This window comes from Vidua chalybeata, chromosome 6 (genome assembly GCF_026979565.1).
Source record: "Vidua chalybeata isolate OUT-0048 chromosome 6, bVidCha1 merged haplotype, whole genome shotgun sequence".
Classification (NCBI taxonomy): Eukaryota; Metazoa; Chordata; class Aves; order Passeriformes; family Viduidae; genus Vidua; species Vidua chalybeata.
Window position 1 is genome coordinate 49,531,235 of NC_071535.1, and position 23,570 is coordinate 49,554,804.

A 23,570-nucleotide genomic window follows, 5' to 3' on the forward strand; every position below is an offset into this window, starting at 1 on the left:
ACTTTTGCATTAAAATGATTGCCAGATTGTATTCAATCTTAAAAACTTTTTGAATTATTAACTCACACTTACTTTTTCTTCTCCTTTCTGTTTTTGAGGTTGGGGATGAGATAGTGCGCATAAATGGATATTCCATTTCGTCATGCACACACGAAGAAGTCATAAACCTCATTCGTACAAAGAAAATCGTGTCCATAAAAGTTAGACGTAAGTAATGCAAAAAATCACCTGTATCACCAAAGACTGCTATTAATGGATTGCTTGTGGTCTGCAGAAACCTAACAAAGTATTTTTCTTTTTCAGATATTGGCATGATACCTGTTAAAAGGTAATGGCTTTTTATTTGAAAACAGATTATTCATTTTCACACTGCCTCTTCTATCCAAAGAATCTGTATTTAATTATGAAAATGTGCGAATGCTGATTAAAATGTCACATCCTTTTTAATGAACAGGCAGATGTCTTGCTTGATGAATCTGATTTTATACCAATTGCCTATTTAAATGAAACAATTTCTATTTCCTCATTTGTCACAGATATCTCCTGGAAATTTAATTATCATTGCATCTAGCTTAGCAGAGAGCTCCACTTCTTCTTTGTGTATGTAGCATTTGATGATGGCTTCAGAGTTTAGATAAATTTAAAATTGTTTTGGTCTTCCAATTTTTGCTGAAAAGCGAAATCTTTAGGTGGAATGTTTGAGAAATGACAGGAGGTGTCGCTCTGCATAGACATTTATGTAAGATGTTTGAGTGGTTACAGTTCATTTTACATCTTCTCTGAGTTTCCTAAAATTGTTTCACCTGAGAGGGCTCTATCAATTTTATATTCACTCTTTACTAGCCCAAATAATTGTATGCTTGTTTAATGTTCTATTTAAATTGCTGGAAAATAAATGAAATGTGAATGGTATTCAAAGAAAGTTGTGGATGCAAAACTGAAAGTTCCATTCCAAAGTAGGTTCTGGAATACATTGACATTTATTTTGTCCCATTATTTAAAATTATTTTTTCCTTTCAGTTCACCAGATGAACCCCTTAAATGGCAATATGTGGATCAGTTTGTGTCAGAGTCTGGGGTAAGAGATCAATATTTTGTTAAATGTCTTCTGGAGAATCTGTAATGGTTCTGAAACACTTTCTCCTCTGACATTATCAGAGAAGCTATTATATGCATTGCTACACTGCAATATCTTGTTGAAAGAATTCTGTGAGGAATATCTTTTGTGATATGAAATTATTCTAGAGCTATCAGGTAAGGAAAGGGCAGGACACAAATGAAATTGCTTCTTCATTAACTACTTCATTTTGCTTGAGCTTATTAGCTTCCCAGGCTACAGTTCTGCATAAATCTTTATCTGATTATTTGGCCTATTTTAGGCATACTAGTGGAGGAATTACAGCTTTGAATGCAAGTGAGTTCTAAGGGTTGCCGATGTGAAAAGAAACACCACAATTACTGTTCTTTTGCTTTCAGCAAGAAAGACTTAATTAAATAGGGAGCCTTATCATGTATTTCTCCAACCCTTTTGTCAGGGAAAATCTAAATTATTATTTTTCCATATCACTTTCCTCTAATTTTCCTCCACTCTTTTCTGAAGACAAAATTTTGACTATTCAAGTAATCTTCTCCAAACAGATAAGTTCAGTCTTTCACCTCAGCCATGCAGCTCCACTGAAATTACTCTGCTTCACATTCATTTCCAGCAGGATAGGACCTTGAATCTTATCTTGATGCTGGCTGGGATTCATGCTGGCTACATGAAATTTTATAGTAATCTTGATGTGAATTCAAGACAGAATTAACATCTGCAGCATTGTTTAATCCCTCTACAGGAAGGAAAGGGCAGTGTTGCTGGACTTGCTTCTTCTGGAGGGAGAGACAATAAAGAGAAGAAAGTCTTCATTAGCTTGATTGGTACAAAAGGCATGGGATGCAGGTGGGTACACATTTTTTATTTAATGTCACTTTATTTCCATCCTTCTTGGATATGATGTCAGGAAAATAAATATCCATGCTGGATCAGGAAGGCAAACTAACATATGTAATATGTGGCACATATTACATATTTTTAGGCAAATTGTAAGTACCTGTGTTAAAAGTTCTGTCATGAAGAAAAAAACTTTAAAATTTAAAAATAAGAGCAGACTGAAAGTGTTTTAGTACAACTTGTCATGGAATTGGATCTTTTAAATGCTTTTGCATTTTTAAATACTTAAAAGTGTGTTTGGTGATATAGCAAATTCCAGCACTATCCACTCTCAGGTTCGCTCTCTGCCTTCTCTGACCCTTTTCAGCACTAAAACACCATCACAAAGCTACATCCAGCTCCTAAAATTAATGTTGAATTTGAAAGGCTTTTTAGAAATATCATTCTGGGATTCTTGGACTCCTGTCGTTGCAATACTTATGGTGGTTTTGGAGTAGAAGGGATATTGTAGGATTTCTTATATATTTAGAAATATATAGTGGTAATTATCAGACCTTTTTTCTGGAGGATATAAAGATTTTTAAAAAAATACTTACAAACCTGGAGGGGTGGTTCAGCATCACTTGTAGAATATATAATCTACAAAATTTGTTTCTGTATCTAGGCCTACCTTAGATGGCAGCTTAAAATTCCTGAGCTAGATGTTATCCTCTGGATGAAATATCCTTCTTGCTCCTAATAAGTAATCCTAACAAAATGACAATGTTTTATACATACAGTATCTTGCAGTTCAGTAAATAATTAGTAATTGTTCATTGTGTTCCTTGCTCACTTTCAAATATCATTAGTGTCCCAATCCTTTAGAGAGTGTAGGTCAGCATACACGTAAGTTTCAGCATGTAAGGCAAAATACAGAAGCTTAAATATTTTTCTTTTAGTTTTTTCTTTTAAACCAGTTTTGTGGTGTAGAGAATAGAAAAGTGGGATGATAAAACATTATGTGTGTACTGGTAAGTTTTGGTGTTTGTTTCAGAATTGGCTAATACCATAAATATTCTTTAAGCAAAAAAAAAAAAATAAGGAAACAACTAAAACTACTCACTGTATTACAATGTATTCCTCATAAAAATTATTCTATAAATATCATCCAATTAATGTTTGGGGTTTTTTACATTTCCAGTATTTCCAGTGGTCCAACACAAAAACCGGGTATTTTTATCAGCAATGTTAAGCCCGGTTCTCTTTCAGCAGAGGTGGGCTTAGAGGTAAGTTTGCCACCTTCCAAGGTAGGTACCACAAGGAATTCTTGTTTTGTATTGATAACTCCAAGGACTCATGGTTTTTTTTCCCGTGGGAAAGAAATACCTGGTGGTTACATTTCAAACAAAGTTAGTTTTCCAAAATTTTATTAACATGAGTGACCTGGGTCAGAACAATGTTCTTTTAAGTTCAGGATTTGATGCCTAGCAGTGGCAATAGCAGATCCCAGTGCAGGAGTACATGCAAGCCTGACCAGTTTCCAGTCTGTTCCCCTTGCACTCTGCCAGTACCCATGATTGATATGTGAAGGTTGTTAGAGAGCACATCTCTTTCTGTTTGCATTGAATACATGTACTAACTTAGCATCTGTACTAAAATTTGCATTAATTTATTTAGGTTGGTGATCAGATTGTTGAGGTGAATGGAGTGGACTTTTCTAATGTGGATCATAAAGAGGTAAAATCAAGTCTTCTTAATTCCCTGGATTTGTAGTTGTCAGCTTATTAAACATCTGTCCTTTTTTCCTGTCCACAAAAAGTATGTTTTGATACTGGGCTACTGACTTAAGTGGTTGAGTATTGAACATGGGATTTTGGATATTCGCATACCTACCACTCTGTTTAGTTCTGGTAATTCCAGCCTTGGCAACTAGCATTATTCTGGCCTTTTATCCCTTCCTTCACACTGATTTTTGTTTTGTTTTAATTTGCAGGCTGTCAGAGTGCTCAAGAGCAGCCGTACTTTGACTATCTCTGTGGTAGCAGGTGCTGTAAGTAGTATATTTGTAAAAGCAGAACATTTGTAAGCAGAAAATTGCTATGTAAGTAAATCAATGGCATAAAAACAAAAGCTATGTTTCTTTATAAGATCTATACCTCTGTCAAACCAGGACAGTTTTGAGTGGCAATGTGATTCTTTAGTACCACACTAAGTATTCTCAATTGAAACATGATTGTGGGCCAATGCAGAACCATTCCCTTGACAAGGAATGCAAATTAGCTTTATTGTAGTTGTCTCTCTGTTTGAGAGCTTCTGTTCTAATAGATATCTGCTTCTGAAACATGAAAGGTGAATTGGGTTGGAGACAAATAATTTTTAATCCTGAATAGCTGATGCCTTAGTCTTATTCCAAATGAATTCCTTTTGTAACTGTTTATCTGATCTCATTAGCGTATTGACACACTGAAAATTGCTCAATTTTTCATTCCACAGTTCATTTCTGTGCAACAGAACTATAAGCCTTTGGGGTCTAATCTAAAGCCAGCTGAAATTAATTAAATCTCTGACTTCAGTGTGACTTTCAATAAATGTTTTAAGGTTTTTACTGCTTTAATCCTTCTTATAGAAAGTGTGTGGTTGTATACAAGAGGATAATCAAGTTCCATGGACTAATCAAAGATGGTGTTTTCTAATTGCCCTGCAAATGAATTAAATAGGGAAAAAAAAATTTAACAAGTCACTTCAGCTACTTCCTAAGGGCTCATGTATACTGTTTAGCAACATTAAGGAATTAATAGTTTATTTGATCTACTCTTACAATAACAAAAGATGAATTTGTCCAAAGGCACTGTAGAGATTATTTAAACAAATACTCTGGGCTAGTTGATTAAGCTCCAGGAGTTCAACATCTTAAGGATGTTAACTCCCAGTTATGTTAACAACTTTAAAAATACGAGATCTACCTCAGCATGCATCACTGGTGTGGTATCCTTAAAATGGCAAATTGTTGCTATGAAATTATTCTGTTCCTCACTCTTTTACCTTGCATCATCTTCTCAATAGACGTCTTTGGAGAACAGATAGCATAAGGAAACACTTTCCCTATTATGGTTCACAAGCATTCCTCAATGCCTGGTTTTGTTCAAGATCTCTACTTTGCACTTTAGAGACAGGAAAAATCCTACATTCTTAATTAACATGGGATTTTAATTTCAGAAATGAAAATTAGATTAATGTTATCAAAGTGTTCTACCTATAGCAGTATGGAGATATCTTTCTTGAACAAAAAAATAGTGCTATTGTAAAGCAAATGAAACAGGAACAAAATCAACTGAAATACATAAACTATGCAGTGTTTTTGGGATGTACATTCTCTGTACATTTGAGTACCTGAATGATAACACATTTCTGCAGCAGCCAGGCATAAGAGCACTAAAACACAGTAAGTGTAATTGTCTTCATATTGGGAATCATTCAGTGTTCTGTTCTCTGGCATTTCATTGCTCAGTGAGATTTCAAGGAAGTATAATGTGAATTTTTTTCTGGGTGACACACTGAGCATGTGTTTGGCATGACCCCTGCAATGTTGTTGCTGACTTCAGTAGTTGCAAACCTAGTCTGAGGTTTTTGGTACATAGTAACTTAGAGGCTGAAATTAGAATAGCTCCTTGGAGTAAGTGGTCAGGTCTTTGAGGATCTTTCAGGGTGTTTTCTTCAGGAAGAGCAATGTGGAAATGGCAGATGTGCTACTATGTAACTGGGTTTGAATGATTTCCTAGAAGAACTGCATTCATGAGATATTTTCACAATTGATTGGGGTGGTGGTTTTGATTGCAGGGCAAGGAGCTGTTCATGACTGAAGAAGAAAGGCAAAGAGAAGCACGTCTCCGTGAGCAAGAACGCCAAGAGCTAATGCATCAGAAGCGGCTTGCACTGGAGACCAACAAAATCATCAAAGAGCAGCAAGAGAAAGAGAGATTGTGAGAACCCTCTATAGGGCAGTCTGAAAAATTTAGCTTGGATTTGGAGAGGGCATGGAAGACAGGAGCACATTATTATTTCTGTGATATTTCTCACAGAAGTGAGAAGATTCTCAACTTAGATTAACTTCATTTTGCTTTTGAAGAGTCTCTGTTCATAAAATGTTTGTCCTTGATATTCTGGGCTTTCAAAGCTGATATCATGTTAAGTAGAAGGGTCACTCTACTCCCTGACTGTTGTACCCCAATGATTCAGTGTGATATTCATTATTTTCCTGATGCTATTCACTCATGCTTTATTTTTAGCAAGACAGTCAGAAATTTTATACTCATACAGAAACACGCTATAGTCTTGCCTCAGAAGGAGGTTGTGACGTAAAGAATGAAGTAGATGATATGCCCTTATTATCCAGATGGTCAGGAATGTCCTCAGGGTTCCTAGGAAACCATACTGAACCTTTGGAATCTTACAGATGACTTTTAAAACAGAGCATTTTCCCGCAATCAAATATATTTACTGTCTTTACTAACTACGTGCTGACACACTTTGTTCAGGTTCTTACTCAGAAAACACTATTTTTATCATGTTGTCCTAATTCCTGTTATTATAGAAGAAAGCTGGAGATTTCCCAGAAGGCTGCAGAGGAAGAAGAGAGATATCGCAGAGAAATAGAGCAGTGAGTAAAAACCTTACACAGGCAATGTGTCACCTGAAAAAGGGTTCCTTGTGTATTAAATCTGTCTGAAAATATTCTGCATGTTGCTTTCAAGTAAAATGTGTAGTATTTCCATTTAGCTAAATGTGGGATCCAGTATGTATCAGTAAGTACACCACAGTTAAAGAATAGGAAACTGATCTGAAAATCAGCACCTGTAAATGTGAGGATTATAAATAAACTTGAGGCAATAACAAATTCAGTGTGAAGTTAAAGTTATGCACTTATTTTAAAAATATTATTAATAAATAGAGAAACTTAAGATTAAGGAAATTCTGTGTCTCAGAACTTGTTTACTTTGTTGTCACTGAAAACTACATTTAATTCTAAGAGAAAAAAAAGCAGTTCTGCTAAGAAACAGATCAGTACTATATTTTTAACTTAAGCATTCTTTTACATATGGAAGTTTGAAATTAACTGGTTGTTATCACAGTAATTAACTTTCCTTCTAAATGATGCTGGGAAATTGCATGAAAATGCAAATTGCAGAATAATATCTGTTTAGATTTGGCCTTTTAGAGCTAAGATTGACTCTCAAGTCTTTGGCTTTGCCCCTTTGACATATTAAGGGATTTTCATTCATTTAAGTCCCTTTGCATGAATCTGATAGAGAAAGATCAGGGATTTTTGAATTTGTAAAGTGGAAAAAGAAATATATTCCCCAGCTGTCACAAGAGAAAAATCTTCTGGCAGTCCTGCTGTGGGCTATACAGCAGCAATGGATGAATTCTTATGCATTTCCCTTTTCTGATCCCAGGGAGTTGATAACATCCTGTTCTTCAGTTGTGGCCTGTTATAGAAATTCCTGCAACAGCCAAAAGCTGCTATAAAAGCAGGCCATCACAGGTGAAGGATGATTCTGTTCTCCAAATCTAGATTGCCTGTCTGATATAACAGATGTTGGATGTCTGCTGTGTTCTGCACTGAGCATCTTTACTCACTCAGGGAGGGCTTTCATGCCCTGAGGGCTGCTCAGTGTAAGGTCTAGCAGAACTTTATACTTCCTTGTAGAATTTTTAAGTGCTGCTCAGGCATTTTTAAACTTTTCCATATCACAATCCAAACTGTTAAGTCGATGTCAATCTCCTGGGTGAGGAAGAGGGAGAGGGAGAATAGTAGTAGAGGAACCTAGATGAAATCCAAAGCTGAGATTTAATGAGCAGTTATGGTTGGCTAAAATACAATATTTTTCTGTATTAATTGTTTGTGAGTATCATGCCTTGCATTCTTTTAATAATCCTTTCTGCAGGAGTTCCTTGTATAAAGTCACTGTGCCCTTTTTTGGTATCTTACATCTGAGAAAATTTCCAATGTGCCTAAATGGCAAATGTCCCTGACTCTATGTACTGCAAGTTACATTGTAACACCAACTTTTTAAAACTAAAATTAAATGAAAAAACATTCTGTCCATTGTTCCCTGACAATGCCTCTAAATTTAAATAGTGAGCTCAGCTACAGATTTAAGAGTGTTTTGACACCATGTGAATATTATTTCAATTTACTTTAGCTAATTTAGAGATGCAAAAAATAATCCATATATAAATAGTATCATAGATATCTAAGACCTGGTAAATTTTGACACCACATTATCAGCTCAAGGCAAGCAATAGTCAAGAATAGATTTTGGATCTATTAGATCATGGATCTTAAGGCAACATATGTGAAGCTACATGTTGTCAGGTTATTCAGCACTTCTGCTGTGACATACTTGGTATTTGCTGAATTTTTGTTTGAAACGACTTTTTTTCTCTGATCATGGTGCCATACTAGGTAATTTACTTGTTTTTCATGCTCTTTTCCTGAATTGCAACACTCTCTGCAGTGCCCCCATCCTCTATTTGTACCTGTCTATTTCCCTCTTCTCTCTTTCCCCCCCCCTGCTTTTTTCCCCCTAGAATCTGTATTTAATATGGTTTCCATTTCAACGGTATTTGGGAAGAGTCACTTTTTATGGCCACCTAGAACTATGTGTTTAGGAAGGAATCATCAAAATAGATTTAAAGATATAGAGAGGAGTCACAAGTTTTTTAGGTATAGTTTGCCATTGTGACATCTGATTTAGGTGCATGATATATATTCTGTCACTCTGTTTCAGTTTTTCTAGTAAGCAATTCCTAAAAATTGCTAAGTGAGAGATGTTTTTTTACTTTGTTCAAGGTGACAGACAGTACTGTAGTGTGTCACTCATGGCTTAGTATCTGTGCAGGTGTTATATAACAGGCCTTAGAAGTCTAAATATTAAATAAGGATATCTTCTTACTCTGTACTTTACAAATTATTTTAGTAGCTTAGTAAATGAAACAGATTGAAAGGAATTCGGTTATGAGGAAGGAGCATTTTATTGTGCTTTATATTCAAGAGAAGAAACAAATATTCTGAAAAATTATAATGTTAATGAATGTATACTGATGTTGTTGGTTTTGTACTCAGAATGTCTAACTGCATTTGCTTCCTCTAGGATAACAGCAGAGGAAGAGAAATTTAAAAAGGAGTGGGAAGAAGAGTGGGGTCCTAAAGAACCACCCAAGTCTCTAAAAACTGTAACTGCAGAAGTGCATTCTGCCCCTCGTTCCAAACACAAAAGTAAGTAATTTATGTCAGCTTACCTACTTCTATTTGTCTCAGACACATCACTGAGCTCTATGGAATATACCACCAGTTTGTCTCCACATTAAGCTAGCTATGAATTGGTTATTTTCAGAAGACTGGAAGCATATGATAAATCAATTAAATAACTCTTACTTAACAGGTACCTATCTTGCAAAATCTACATCCATTCAAATAGTCATGGTTTTTAACAATCAGCAGCAGGAAAAAAGAAAAAGAATAAGGCTTAATAAGAAATAGTCTGAAGCATCAAGTCATAGCTTGGATGTTTTGCATTGTTTTGCATGTTGTTTCTGTTCAGTGTTCACCTGTCACCCTTTTCACAGTTTGGCTTGGAAGGGATATTCAAGATCACCTTGTTCCAACCCCTGCTGTGGCTGGGGACACCTTCCACTAGACTAGGTTGCTCAGAGCCCCATCCAAGACTGGCCATGAAGACTGCCAGGGATAGGGCATCCACCACCTACCCTGGGAAACCTGTTCCAGTGCCTCACAGTGAAGGATTTCTTCCTAGCATCTAATCTAAATCTTTCCTCTTTTAGTTTAAAGCCATTCTCCATAGTCCTGTCACTACATGCCCTTTTATAAAGTTCCTTTTCAGTTTTCTGGTAGCCCATTTTAGGTACCAAAAGGCTGACCTAAGATCTCCCAACAGCCTTCTCTTCGCCAAGCTGAACAGCCCTAACTCCCTCAAGCCTTTCCCCATAGCAGAGGTGCTCCAGCCCTCTGATCGATCATCTTCATGGCCCTCTGCTGGACCCATTGCAACAGGTCCACATCCATCTTATATTGGCAGCCCCAGATGCAGCACTCCAGGAGGGGTCCCATGGAAGCAGAGTAGAAGAGCAGAACTCCCTCCCTTGCCCTGTTGCCCATGCTGCTTTTGATGCAGCCCAGGATGCTGCTGGCTTTCTGACTTACTTGTCCAAAGGGAATTAAGACAGTTGGGGCTTAGTTGGCAGCTAAGCTGGCAATTAAGAAGCTAAATTAGAAGCTGCAAATTGTATGTGGAGTGTGTACTAAAATTGTATTGTACAAAGAAAAATGTGGAAAGTTCTTGTTGCATATAGGAGACCTGGGCCGATTCCTAACCTGATGCTATTTTATTATATTATTTTGTGTGTGACTTTGGGGAAATCTGCTGATGGTTCTGTTAGAGAAAAAGCCACCAAACTCTTCAGGCTTCCCTTTGCCACATAGCAGACCAGTTGTCCATGTGTAGATTCTAATAGCTCTTCAGGAGGAGGCTGGAGAATGTTTTAAGTAGGGCCTTTTTTTATTTAACAATTCTTTAGGAAAACATCCCATCACTAACTACGTTTTTTGTTTCACGGAAACTTCTAGTCACACATTACTGCTCTCTTTTTCATTTCATGGGAACCCCCAGTTACTACCACTTCTGTCCCCTCACCCCTTTCCTCCTTTGTTTCTCTAGAAGATTTAAAGGGAGTTGCACATGACCAACTTGAAACAGATGACATGGATGAAGTGAACATGAAGCAGGACAATCAGGTTTGCCACACAGCCCTGAATTCCTATCCTGATTCAGATTCCTCCTGTGTCTCACCTACTCCTGACAGTCAGTCTTGACATTCAACTGATCATTTGGCTTTCCTAGGGCAATATGTGTGGTCCTTTAGTAAATGATGAAAGGTTTTGATACTGCTGCTGTCATTGCATCTAAAGATAGCTTGATATGAAATTTAACAACCCTACAGAAACATGGACTATATTGAGCGCTCTGCGTTAGCAGTTTTTCTTATATAAAGTTATGGTAATCTATTCTTTTGTATGTTTTTACTTAGCAATATATTTTATAACATTTATGCACTTGGATTCAAATATTTTATCTTGGGAAATGGAGCTTTTCATGTCTCCTCAAAAGCCATGTTCTGCCACAAGTTTGAATGCCTGTTTAATTTTCATAAGGCCTGCTAAAACTACTGTAAAGTAGGAGTGTGACTATAGATATCTTAGCAATGCACATGCCTGTGTGGTTCTGTATGAAGATTACTTGTTGAATTTTCTTTGTTTGGCATAAAATGTGTATCATTAAAATAAGGGAAGCCTATGACTAAAGGTTCTAGAACCATTTATCAAGAATTTAGCTAAGAACTTGTCATGTAATATCAAACCTCTGGTGTTGCATCTTCAAATAAATTTCAATGAGTTACACATATCAGCATGGGTTGGTCTGAGTATGAGCCTGTCCTTGGCTTTTCTTCAAAAAACAACTTTTCCTTTACCTTTTGTAGCTTTTGGATGGTTTTATCGGTATGAAGGAAAATTTCCCACAATCCGTAAGGTACAAAGTTTGAAATGTGAATTTGTTTGCTGTGTGTGTGTTTGATTTGGAATTTCTTGTTTTTCTTCTTCTCTGCTATTAGTAAACATTCTTTATATTCAAATACTCCGTCTTTTAACGTGTGCACAAATTAAGATGCCTTTGGGATGTGTGTGTCTAGGACTTTGTCTTTTTGAGTCCTTCAGGCTCTGAGTTCTGCCATGTGCAGAGGGAATTGTATAACAATACATTGCAGGTGTTTATTACAGGTGGGCAATGCATGTCTTCATGTTCTCCTGAAGTCCTCAGAATCATGTGTGTATAAAAACAGTAGAGACAAAAATTATCTAGTTATACTTTTGCAAATCTCCCTGTAGGAGTGCTGAATACAAAAGGCTTTTAGGCATGCACATATGAGCAAAAAAAAAAAAAAAAATTAACAATCTTTAAGCTGATAGACTACTTCTGTGTCTGTAGAGATGTTGCTGAAGTATTGCTATTTCAATTTATGAGAGTTTCAAATAATATTTTTTACTTGCTGTTGCTTTCTTCTCTATTTCTTGCAATGTATATTAGCCATATTATAGGGGGATTGCTGTTGTGTTGTGTTCTGTGCTTTAGTGGTGGGTTTTTTGTTAGTTAACTGTGGTAAAATTGCCATGAAGATTTTGTGTGTGTATCAGGCAAGAACTCAAGGTTTCAGAGGAGGTCAGGATTGTTTCTGTTAGATAAAGTATTTGTGTTACTGTTTAGAACTATTACTTTGACCTTTGTGTGCCCAGCATATACCTGTTCCCCTTAAAAGAGATCAGGAGAAGATGGTGCATTCCAATACCCTTTTGTAGTACTAGAACAAAATCATCATGGATCTGTAACCTGTGTGAAAAGCAGGGCAGTTAGGATTTTTATCTGAAAATTATAAATGCATGCTGTGGAAACTCTTCACACAAAGAGTGTAATATTTGGTGTTGCTGCTGACAACTATAATTTAGAGAATGCCCAAATACATCTTCATATACTAATGATCTTAACACAATTCCTGTTGAACTTTACCACACTGTGTGCATTGGAAGTTTGAAAAGATTTTATTTCTAATAATTTGCTTTTGGCAGTGATGGATTTTTATCCTACTCCCTATAGCTAATTATTTTTTGTTTGTTTTAAAAACAACATTTCACTCTGTACTAAAAATGTCTATAATAGGAAGTAAACTGAATACATGGGGAAAATTGTAGGAAAGGATGAATCATCCTGTTGTATCTGAATGCTGTGAGTGCAGCTAAGACAGTCAGATGTATCTTCATGTTCTAGAAGACTTTGGCTTGTGTACTACTTAGTGTGCCTTTGAATTCAGTAATTCTTCAAATGTTGACACCTAGCAAGTTGACCTGCCTGATGTTACATCTAGCAGACAGTACTAAATGTATCTGTGAATTTTTAAGAGGATGATATTGGCAATTGTTGTTAAGGTAAAAACTAATTACCCCTGAATAAAATAGACCACAGAATTAGGTTTATGTTAAAACATTAGTGTGAAAAGCTAGATTTTTTTAGTTAAGCTTTATCTCTGATGTGTTTGGGGTTCCTTTTCCCCCTGCTCCCCTCCCTACAACACCACCACCATGTAACCATGAAGCAATAGACCACATCCCACTGAACTCAGCAGTACAAAGTTCCTGTTAACTGCTTGACTGGGGGAATTGGTTTCTGTAGTTGCCAGGGAAAATGTCTGTTTTCCAAGGCTTTGTTATCAATATTAACGTGCAAAAGGTGAAAGGAATAATGCTATTTATGTGATATTATAATGCTATTTAATGCGAAGCATTAAATGCTACTTAACGTGAAGCAGTTTGTGGTGGTTTTGGGAATTCAAAGCAAGAAAAGTCAATAGCTGATGATGAGAAGAACAAAATCAAACCTGAAGCACAGCCTTTCTGGCTGTGGCAGTAATTGTCAATAAGTGGCCACCTGCTCCTCTATTTTACTTTTCATATATAAAAGGAGAATGTGGCATTTCCAAAATGAACTGTCCTACCTGTACAAACATGAAAGGGTAGCAGAAATGTGACATCACTAAAGTAGAAATAAGGAGCAGTGGGTGTTTTGAAGACAACAGGAACAGAGGCTTCTAAAAGACTATGTAGCTTTTCCCTTTGTTTGTATCCTGCATCTAAAATTTTAAGAGTCACTTTGTGCTGTATTATTTAACTCATCTGAGTAGATTTTATCCAGTGCTTATAGGAGCTACATGGTCTTTGTGATGCAGTGTTCCTTCTTGGAAGCAGGAACTCAGTTTCTGCACTGATCTAAACCTTTCCTTTATAATTATTTATTTCAGTTTTATTAGGGGATGCAATGATGATTTTAGGGCATATGCATGAAGCTGTTGTATACATGGACTATACATATCTACCTATACATGAGGATCTGTCACCTGAAAGCAATCAGTCTTATATATATATATATATATATATGACAAAACAGACAGATGGCAAATCAAGACCCAACCAAAACTGTTTGAATATTCAAAGTTTTGTAGTGGGCCTGTGTGCCCTAAAGTTGTAACTTTGCAGAGGAACAAAAAGTTGAATTCTCTGATCTCATCCAGCTTATGTTAGGGGGCACAAGCCCTCCAAAAAGTTTGAATTTCCTGCAAATGGCTGGGTAAATGGACTTTGGATTTTCTTTTAAAAAACCATCCCCATATTTGCACAGATTGTAATTAATTTTTCAAGGCAGATACTCATGTACCAAGATTGAAGTTTGTGGTGGTTTTAGTTGATGTAAAAAATTTTGTTACAAAACCTTCCCAGAAAGGGAAAGAACGAAAGAAGTCAAAAAGTGATAGTTTTTGTGAACAGAAGAAAAATAAAAAGGAAATGGAGTTTGAGCAAAAACTTGCCAAAGAGAAAGAAGGAATGCTGGAGAAAGAAAAACAATTGAAAATAAATCGTCTTGTGCAAGAGGTATGTTGTGATCTATCAAGTGCAAAGCTATATTGAAAGAAAATTAGATGGATTTTTAGTGGAATTATTTTAGCAGGACACTTGTTTAGTTATTCAAAGATAATGAAATTGTAAAAACTGTTTTACTGCAAAATTCTGTTGCCACATTTGCTTATTTCTACTCGGCTTTTGCCCAAATGAGGATATCTCTGCAGTTGTGTCCATGTATAGTGATGAATTTACTGAAAAACAGCAAAATAGGAAATCCTTAAAAGTATTATTATTTTTTTTTAAACTATTTTAGGTGGCATTTCATACTTTTGAAACATATTTGTATTATGAACATACCTATAACCTTTTCTAATGTACCAATGTTATGGTCAAGGTATCTGAGACAGAACGAGAAGACCTGGAAGAATCAGAAAAGGTGCAGCACTGGGTGGAAAGACTTTGTCAAACACGGTTAGAACAGATCTCCTCTGTGGAGAATGAGTCTCCTGAGGTAAAGCTCTAGCTTTTCCATGTATTGCATGATCTCTAAATAACTGAAAGTTGTCTCCTAAAAGCAACAGGTTTTACCATTGAAAAAATCTTTCTTTGTCTTTCCCTCTCAGTCCTGTCTTAGAGAGGGGGAAAAGTCAATAATTGATGACTTACAGTCTATGGAATTTGCTTTTCCTATATTTTATGAAAATTTAAACATTATTTTAATGAACTGATTGTATATTATCCTTTTTAACTCTATTTTCACCACTAAATTAACAGTTTTATTGTCTCATGAAATATTTGGGCTAGGTGGGATATGTTGCCAGTAACAAAAGCTAGATCCAGTATCATGGAAATATAGTATCCATTAGTATCCATTATATTCCATTAGTATCATGGAAATATAAGAACATCATTGATGATTAACTCTTGGAAGCTTCCTTGTGCTATGTGAAATAAAGGAACAGGATAAGAAAATTACAAAAGGATATGAAACTCACAAGGAATAGTGTTTGGTTTTGTGCTTTAAGTAGTCCCCTTTAATCAGGGGAGCTGCAGAAAGTGATTGTTCCTTAGAGCCTGATGGTTCTAGACTTGGGGTGAGGCTTTCCCACCATCCTGTTTCTCTGGCTGTCTTCCAAGGAAAGCCACTTCCAAGAGGAACACTGCAATCTACTGAGCTCCCATGGGGTCCCCAAGAAACTGCAACCACAAAAGGGACCTTGGGGAACACTCTCACATGATTTTCCTTCAGGTCAGCATGGAACAGCTCTGAAAAAAGCAGCTGATCTTTTGTGCTTCATGGCCCAAGGCTCAGATCCATGGGATTTTTCAGTACAGGTCTTTAGTGGAATGATTATGCAGAGGTTTTCTCTCACTTCCCAAACTTGGCAGCTCGTGTTCTGCTAGCAGTTTGTCGGCCTTTGTAAAGTAAGAAGGAACATTACAGATTACAAACACTGTTGTATTTTCAGAGCTCTACCTGGATTTGAGACCAGCACTCTGTGTTGTGTTTGCTCCATCAATTTTTCCATTACATTTTATATAATTGCCATGCTACAATTTTTCTACAAATAAATTCCATTACATTATATATAATTGCTCTAGTACGATTTTTTTCTACCCAAGCAGTTAAAATATGTAAACCACAAAATCTGAGTGCTCCTTAGGGGTAAATACCCCTGAAAGATACTCAGATGCTACAGGCTGGAACTGTTTCTTGGGAACAAGAGCATCCAAGATCTCAACCTCTGCCAAAGAAATAGCAATTTTTCAGCACAAGGAGATAAGCATGTTAGATAAGGAGAATGTGAAAAGTGCTACCCACTTGAGGGAAGTGTTGCCATATTAGAGTAAGATTAATGTATCTGTCAGACAGCTTATCTATGTAAGGTTTCCTCAGCTAAGTCTACAAAACAGAAAAATGGCTGAATTTTCTGAAATACTTCAGTTGAATCACTGATAAAAGAAATGTTAGCAACTCTAACAGCATATGTAGACACCTTCCTCACACATATCCTTATTTTTTTGGATGAGCTGCTCATTGCATTGAAACTCTGCAGTTGTTTAGTACCCCAATAGATATGGTGTGGATTAACATAAATTATAAGATATCAAGCCCCTTGAGGTTCTGAATTTATAGCACACTAAATTTTTGTTTTGATAGCTGCTTAAGCTTAGTTTCCTTCCTTCTACTAATGTGTAGTTATGTTTACACAACTTTAACCCCTTTCCCTTTTTTAACGACGTAGAGTCTCAAGGCCTGTCTTTGATTATTTTCCTTCAAATAATCACCTTCGTGAGGAGTAATTCTTGCTTCCTCCTCATAAGAGCCAGAGAGGTAAAGTTGTGTTATCTTGGTTTGTCCTGTGATTTTGCCTTCTGAAAACTTCATGCCATTGGGGTTTTGTGGGGTTTCTTTTGTCGACCCCCTTACCCCAATAGCTGCTGTCACACCACTCCCATTTTTCTTCTTTTTAAACTGGAATCCCAAAGAGTGCTTTTGGAAAGGCTTTCAGAGAAAACATTTGTGTATATTCTGTGTGGGAGAAGCAAACATCTTTCTGTGGAGAAGCAGTTAGGTTGAGCAGTGTTCTAGGGCTGCCCATTCCTCAGAAGTGTTGAGGCAAGTTTCTGTTCTGTCGCCTGTAGCTGGCGAGTGGACGTCCTTCTGCCTCTCCCTCTACCACCTCGATGCGGTGCTTTGCGGGGGGCCTGCAGCTGCACACCACAGATCTCGATGACATAAACTTAGATGAAGTTGACAAACCCAAACAGCGTGTGCCGCCACCTCCGCCACCGCCCCCCACTGTTACCCCAGCACCACCAGCTCATCCACCTCCTGCCTCAAGTGCTCCACCAGGTCCAGCCCTTTTGGTAACACCAGCTTCCCAGGTGACCTCAGAATCTGTTTGGATGCATGTTGCTTTACCGTTCCCCTGTGTGCCTCCCTGCCCTGATCCATCACCCTCTTTGTCCACTGGACCTACCCTTCTGCCCCTTGCAATGTTAAAAGAGGGAATGGGGTGGTTTCTTCATTTTTTTCAGTAGTGAATGCAGTCCAGAGGTAGTTTCATTTTAATATTTTTAAAATATAAATCAGGAGGAGTTTGCTCTCCTGCTTACATACCTTGTAACCCTATTACCTGCAGATGTCCTAGGCAGAATGTATCAGTTAAAAAAAGAAGATGATTTAGACTTGAGTGATTGAAAAAGCTATTGCAGGCAGCAGATTTAATTAATTGTTAAATTTGAGAAAAGTATCCCTGTAGTGAAAATGACTTGTAGAAGTGCTTTAAATGTGTCATCAAATTGCTTTGGTAGGTGAGAAGAGCAGACAAAGAAAACTGGCTTAAAGTCAGAAGGTCAAACTTTTAAAAGTGTAAAACAAAAAAGCAAGAGCTGGTAACCTGGTTTGACTTTTTGCACTTTGAGAAAACATTGACTTTCTCCTTATTGCAATTTGAGTCCAAAAGAGGATCAAATAAAATAAATCTTGTGCCAAATCTCACTTTAGGAAAGAAATGGCAGCTGACTCATCATAATTCCCTTTGCTAAGCACTGTAGTGAGAGAATCATGTACTAGTTCTTTTGGCAAAAGCTCCTTACTTGTTTCAAGCAGCAGAAAAGGATCCCATATGGTCACTTCTTTCCTACACAGGTTTCTGCATGGGTTGACTGACTGCACTGTTGGGTTTTGGGGGTTTTGCATGTTTACCAAATATTCTTTGTATTTGCATGATTCTCCTTGGGTGGGGAAGGACATGCAAATTTGTCCCTTTTGGTGGAAACTGGTAGATTCTCTTTCTGTGAATAATTACCCCGATGTGACCCATGAATCTCTTGTAAACTTACGTGGACCTCTGATAGTGCTTGATCTATGTGGTTCATACATAGGAAGTGCCAAGAATGTGCTAGATCTCCTGAAATGGAAATATCGTATGTTCTTATGGATAGCAGGTTTCCCAAGTTATTTGCAAAATTAAAATGACATGAAACAACACAAGTGTACAAAATACTTTTGTTGAGATGAGAAATACACTCTTCTAAAGAGAACAGAGACTATTCAGATAGGAGTAATACAGGACCTGCCACACTTATCTGACCCCAAATCAGTATAATCTAATATCTGTTTCTGGCAGTTTGTCACTGCTAGCTATGTTAAAGAAAATAAATTAATAATTAAGAAAAATATTTTAGAGAACAACAAATAACCTAGTCTTTGAAATTAATGTCAGTTTTCACTGAATATAATTACTGTATATGAGGAAATAACTAGGCTCTCAGTAAAATTAATTGAGCCAAAGCTGCTTTGTTTAAAAATAGGTAATTCAGTATATCTGATGCCATTTCAGAAATGGAACAAAAATCCAAAGCTTGACAATTTATTCTTGCTACCCTTTACAAAGTCAGTTTTTAACCCCACAGACAACCAAAAGCAGTGCATTTGTGTGGCTGTGGATTAAAGATCTCATGTTTATGCCTGCTAAAGCCAAAAAATAAGACAACTGTAGTTGTCCCATAAGTTCATTTTTCTAATATTACTCAAGCTGATACATCGCTACATTGCTCCCTTTTTGGTTTTAACTCAGATAATTTAATTTCCAATTCAGCTTGAACAAAACCTGACAAAAGGAATAAAATCCTGTCAGAGACATTCTTGAGAGCTAGTTGTTAAAATACCTGGTATAAATTGTCTGTTTCTGAAAAAAATTAGCTTTACACTTTATATGAACCCAGTACTAAGCGTGTTGCTGTTTAGGTTGTAAGAAACACCTCCCGCACTGGCAAAGCGTCCCCTGTGTCAAGCTACCTGCTGGTATGTCACAAGCTGTTTAGCATGGCTGTAGTTTAATGAACTTCCCATGTAGTGCTAATGACAAGGAATTGCCAAGGGTTTCACTCTGCAGGGATAATTTATTTTAAATTCAGCACATGGAATGATTTGTGTGGATATGTTGCTGTGCTGAAAGCACAAATAGTGGAAGTGACTCCTAATGGTCCATGGATTTTGTATTTCAACAGTCTGGCAAAATGCAGTCAATATTTGCATGTTGTGAATGTCTGTATGTCACAGTACATGTGCTTTGTTCTTCTATCAAGGCAAAAATTGCTAGGTTCAAACTACCTTTTAAATATAATGGGTGCAAAGATGCAAGCTTCATCTAAGAACCACCATTTGTTTGCTATCTCTTTGCACTGATTTTGAGTCAGAACGATAAGACATCCATTCTACACTCTAGAAAAATCTGTTGCTAAATTGTGCAACTCCAGGAGAAATCATCCAGTTCCAGTGCAGCTTAACAAGTTGGTATCTGTGAATCTGTTGATTCTGATTCTTCTAAATTCAGAATGCTTAGTGATACAATGTATTTTGCAGAGTGGAACAACATTAGTTGAGTGATATCCACAGGGACTTTCAAATATCTGATTCAAACTTTTTAAAATCTTATTTAAGAAAGGAAGGGATGCGGGGGGGAAGCCCACAGGAGAAAAAAGACACACGTGCACAAAAAAAACCAAACAAAAAATCAAAAAAAGTGGCTTAATCCATTTGCTGGAAGTGGATAAATAATTTCAGAGATTACAGCTTGTACTATAAGAGCGATCTCTGGAATACATCATATTTCCTATGAGAAACATTGGGAAAAGTGTCCCAAAAGTTGCTGAGATTACTTCAGAAACTGAACCCATAGAGCTCAGTTTTGAACTCTTTTCTTGAATAAAACTGTGCTTGATGTCAGTGGGAGTTTTGGCTGAGTGAGAGGTGTAGGATTGGACTAGGGCATGCTGAATGATGATGTCTCAGATGCCTCTGGGTATCTCTACATCGTGGAGTCAAGGGCAGGGTATTAACCTAACAAACCCTTGCTGCTAAATCAAGATAATTTAACTTGAAATTCCTTATGGAAAGCTGTTTGCTGCAGCCCTGCTGAATTTCATCTTAAAATATTTATTTAGCCATGGATTAGTTAAAATCTTATTTTGGGTTCACTGTGTTCTTACACTCAACTTTAGCAGTTTTGGTTTTTTTCCTCTAACTTCTCATTCAGTTTGTTGCCTTTGTGGGAAAATGCCAAAAGCAGGGCTCAGATTTTTCCATAATCTTGCTGGTGAAGCCAGAATTTAGGTGAAAAGCTACTACTTGGATATAAGAGAAATTGTATTTTTGTTTGTTGACTTTGTAAGCTTTAGTTAAAATAATTGTGTCAGCTCTGTTTTGTGTTACTGTCATTAAATTCATTACAATAAACTATTTGAATTGAGGAGTCTTGGTGAAATGATGGATTTGCACAAATTAGGTTGTAAACTGTAATTTTCTTAAATTAACTCCATAGCAACTTGCTCCAAGTCCACCTACCCAGCGTCATCCAGGGGTACCAATAGTCTCTAAACCAGTTATGCTGCATCCTGACCCAAACTTCGTGGTCAGGCCAACAATCAAATCAGAGGCCCTGGTAAGCCTTCTAATACCCTTTTTCTGAGTGCTCCAGTACTGTGGGGGTTTGGTTTTGACATTGTTCTTTGAGATGTCCTGAAAGAATCAGTCTTTGTCCCATTTCCTGCTAACTAAAATTCCTGTATATTTTCAAGCAGTCGATAATGGTAAGTACAAAACATTATTTTTCCATTTTTTTTCCAAGGTGGAAAAGCCACTTTTAGTGACAATTTTTGTACAGGAGTGCATAATTCCAGAGTAGTGTAAAGCCCTAGAATTTGTACATCTTATTTCTCATTTATTCAGATACTGGGTTTTATTTTTATAAATTCGGAATCCACCAGAAATGAAATAATAAAAATTAAGTCAATTTCCTTTTTCCTTTGTAAACAGTCATGAACATACTTGAAGATATATGCCTTATGATATAATTCATCATATATATGTAATTTAAATGTATCTTTTAATTTCCAGAGGGAAAAAAGTATGTCGTTATATTAGACTCCAATATAACAGTCTCGCAGTGTTACTGCAGTGTTACTGCAAAAATCACTCACAATCAGCTTATTTTTCTTATTTCTTTTCCATTTCTGTTTAAAATGCAAGTGAAGGGGAAAGTCAGAGGCTAAACATTTTAGGACCAACCATGCAGCATCCTTGGGAATCATAGTTTATGAGGGAAGTGAGCCAAGGCTTACTGAGCAAAAAAAGGAGAAATATTGCTCAGACAGGTGATAACTCCCAGCTGACAGTCTTTGAAATTCACCTAAAATAGCTGGTGAACTAGTTGGTAGTGTTTATTCTTGAAGGTCATCATGACTTAAGCTGTTTATGTCAGAGTTCTGTGTTTGTTGCATGCATGTGTGTGGATACATGTATATATGCATTTGTAAGACAGCAAGTGACAGAAAACCCATCGAATTTGTGTTGTATTTATTTTATTAAAAGCTATTTCTGGCAGTAAATAATGTGCACAATATTCCTAGCTGTGTTTCAATAAAACATTATGGATTTATCATTTTTTGCTTTAATAATTTAGATACTCTTGTTTCTTTATTTTCCCCTGTTACACTTTGAACAAATTTAAGTGATACTTAGTAACCACTTTCCACACAGCCAGAGTCATCTTGAAGCTTCTACATTATAAATTAATTGAATGGTAATTGGAAGCAGTTTTAATAAGTTGCTTAAGAGAAGGCAGGCACATGAGCTAAAAATAAATTCAGATCCCTCCAGTGGAGATGTTTCATTCAGTTGGAGCGCTCATTCTGATTGTGTTCAGTTATTTAACATCTCTAAGCAATATGAAATCCCTTAGGAGAAGAATGAACAAAGTCATAATATGCAGTTATCATCATCTAGCTCTTGAAAAAGTGTATATATGTGAACTAGTTTGCAAAATGAATAATACCTTTATGTGTGATCAAACAATCTTGGTACAAATTTTAAAAGGCTTTTTTTTTTTTCTTACTGACTACCTACAATTAGTTTAAGAAACTGGCAACAAGATCCACCTCCATGGGAAATGTCTTATGATTTGTTATGCATGCATGCACATTTTCCAAATCACAAGTCTGCTAAAATCTTTCAGATTCAATCATCTTCCTTCCCAAACTGCCTTATAGTAGTTGGAAGATTAAAATTTCCATTGGAACAACATTCTGGTAGGCCTTTGAGAGAAAGATCATTCTATAAATTGGTTCGGTAGACCTTATACCTCTTACTTCTATTGATGACTTGCTGCAGTAAAGGATATTTATTCATCTTCATTGCAATGAAGTCACAAGTGGCATGTGAAGTAAAACCTGCATGGATACTGAAGAGGGAGACACTCCTATTAGTTAAAAAAAAGAAAAGGCTAGTGTATGACAAACCAAACAAGACAGTGCCTGCCTGTCTCCAGAATTGTATAAGAATTATAATTAGATTTCATGTAAAAGGGCAGTGAAGTTTGGTTGGTTGCTATGTGTGGGTTTGTGAGTGTGCGTTGAGGTTCATTGTTCAGATACAGGACCAGTTCCACTTGTTTTAGTGGAGGAAAGTATCACCAAAGACAACCTTTTGCTGTCTGGTTTCTCATCTTCTTAGATTTCACAGAACTTATGGAACTCCAGGTTTTGTGTCTTAATTTGACATAATGCACACCACTTTTTCTACCTTGTTTTTACCTGAATTTCACTTTTCTGAGTACCAAGCTCAAGAAACTGAGGTTGATGGATTTATTTGATAAAAGCAGCTAATCCATTTGGCCTATATTCAAGCAATTGACTAGTAAAGATTAAAAAGCATGCACTTAAGAATAAAATAGGCATGCAAGAATGGATAAAATTCTCCTGTTACCTGGAAGGTAGTTGGGCCAGATAGTCTCTGTTGTGACTTAAGTAATCTTATTAATTAAATTCAGGTCAGAATTACCAGGTCTTTTAACAGTTGATGAAAATGAAGTTGTTTTCACTTATAAATAGGAAAATGATGGGAGATGTTTAAACCTTAAGTGTGGCCTTGAACGCTGAGGGCTGCCCTGAGTGAAAATCAGGGTGAGCTGTGCTAGAGTGAACTGTAATACATTCATGGCAAAGCCAATTAAATTTTGGCTCAGAGAACAGGAGGGGACTGTTATGATTTAGTGGTAAGATTGTCATAGATGCAAAACCACCAGGAACAAAAGTCTCTGCTCTCCTATCTATCAAAAACATCATGTTGTG

The 23,570-nt window shown here is 36.6% G+C and overlaps 1 protein-coding gene across 1 annotated transcript in view; it reads left to right on the plus strand.

Annotated features, from left to right (window-relative positions):
- The window catches only part of USH1C (USH1 protein network component harmonin), a 46,774-nt gene that overhangs the window by 12,332 nt on the left and 10,872 nt on the right, over nt 1–23,570 (plus strand). The window contains exons 5-15 of the mRNA XM_053945670.1: nt 99–207; nt 304–328; nt 1,021–1,078; nt 1,836–1,939; nt 3,111–3,195; nt 3,587–3,646; nt 3,903–3,959; nt 5,747–5,889; nt 6,501–6,566; nt 9,064–9,188; nt 10,648–10,724. Coding sequence (XP_053801645.1) covers nt 99–207; nt 304–328; nt 1,021–1,078; nt 1,836–1,939; nt 3,111–3,195; nt 3,587–3,646; nt 3,903–3,959; nt 5,747–5,889; nt 6,501–6,566; nt 9,064–9,188; nt 10,648–10,724 — 909 coding nt within the window. The remainder of the gene's footprint in view (nt 1–98; nt 208–303; nt 329–1,020; nt 1,079–1,835; nt 1,940–3,110; nt 3,196–3,586; nt 3,647–3,902; nt 3,960–5,746; nt 5,890–6,500; nt 6,567–9,063; nt 9,189–10,647; nt 10,725–23,570) is intronic.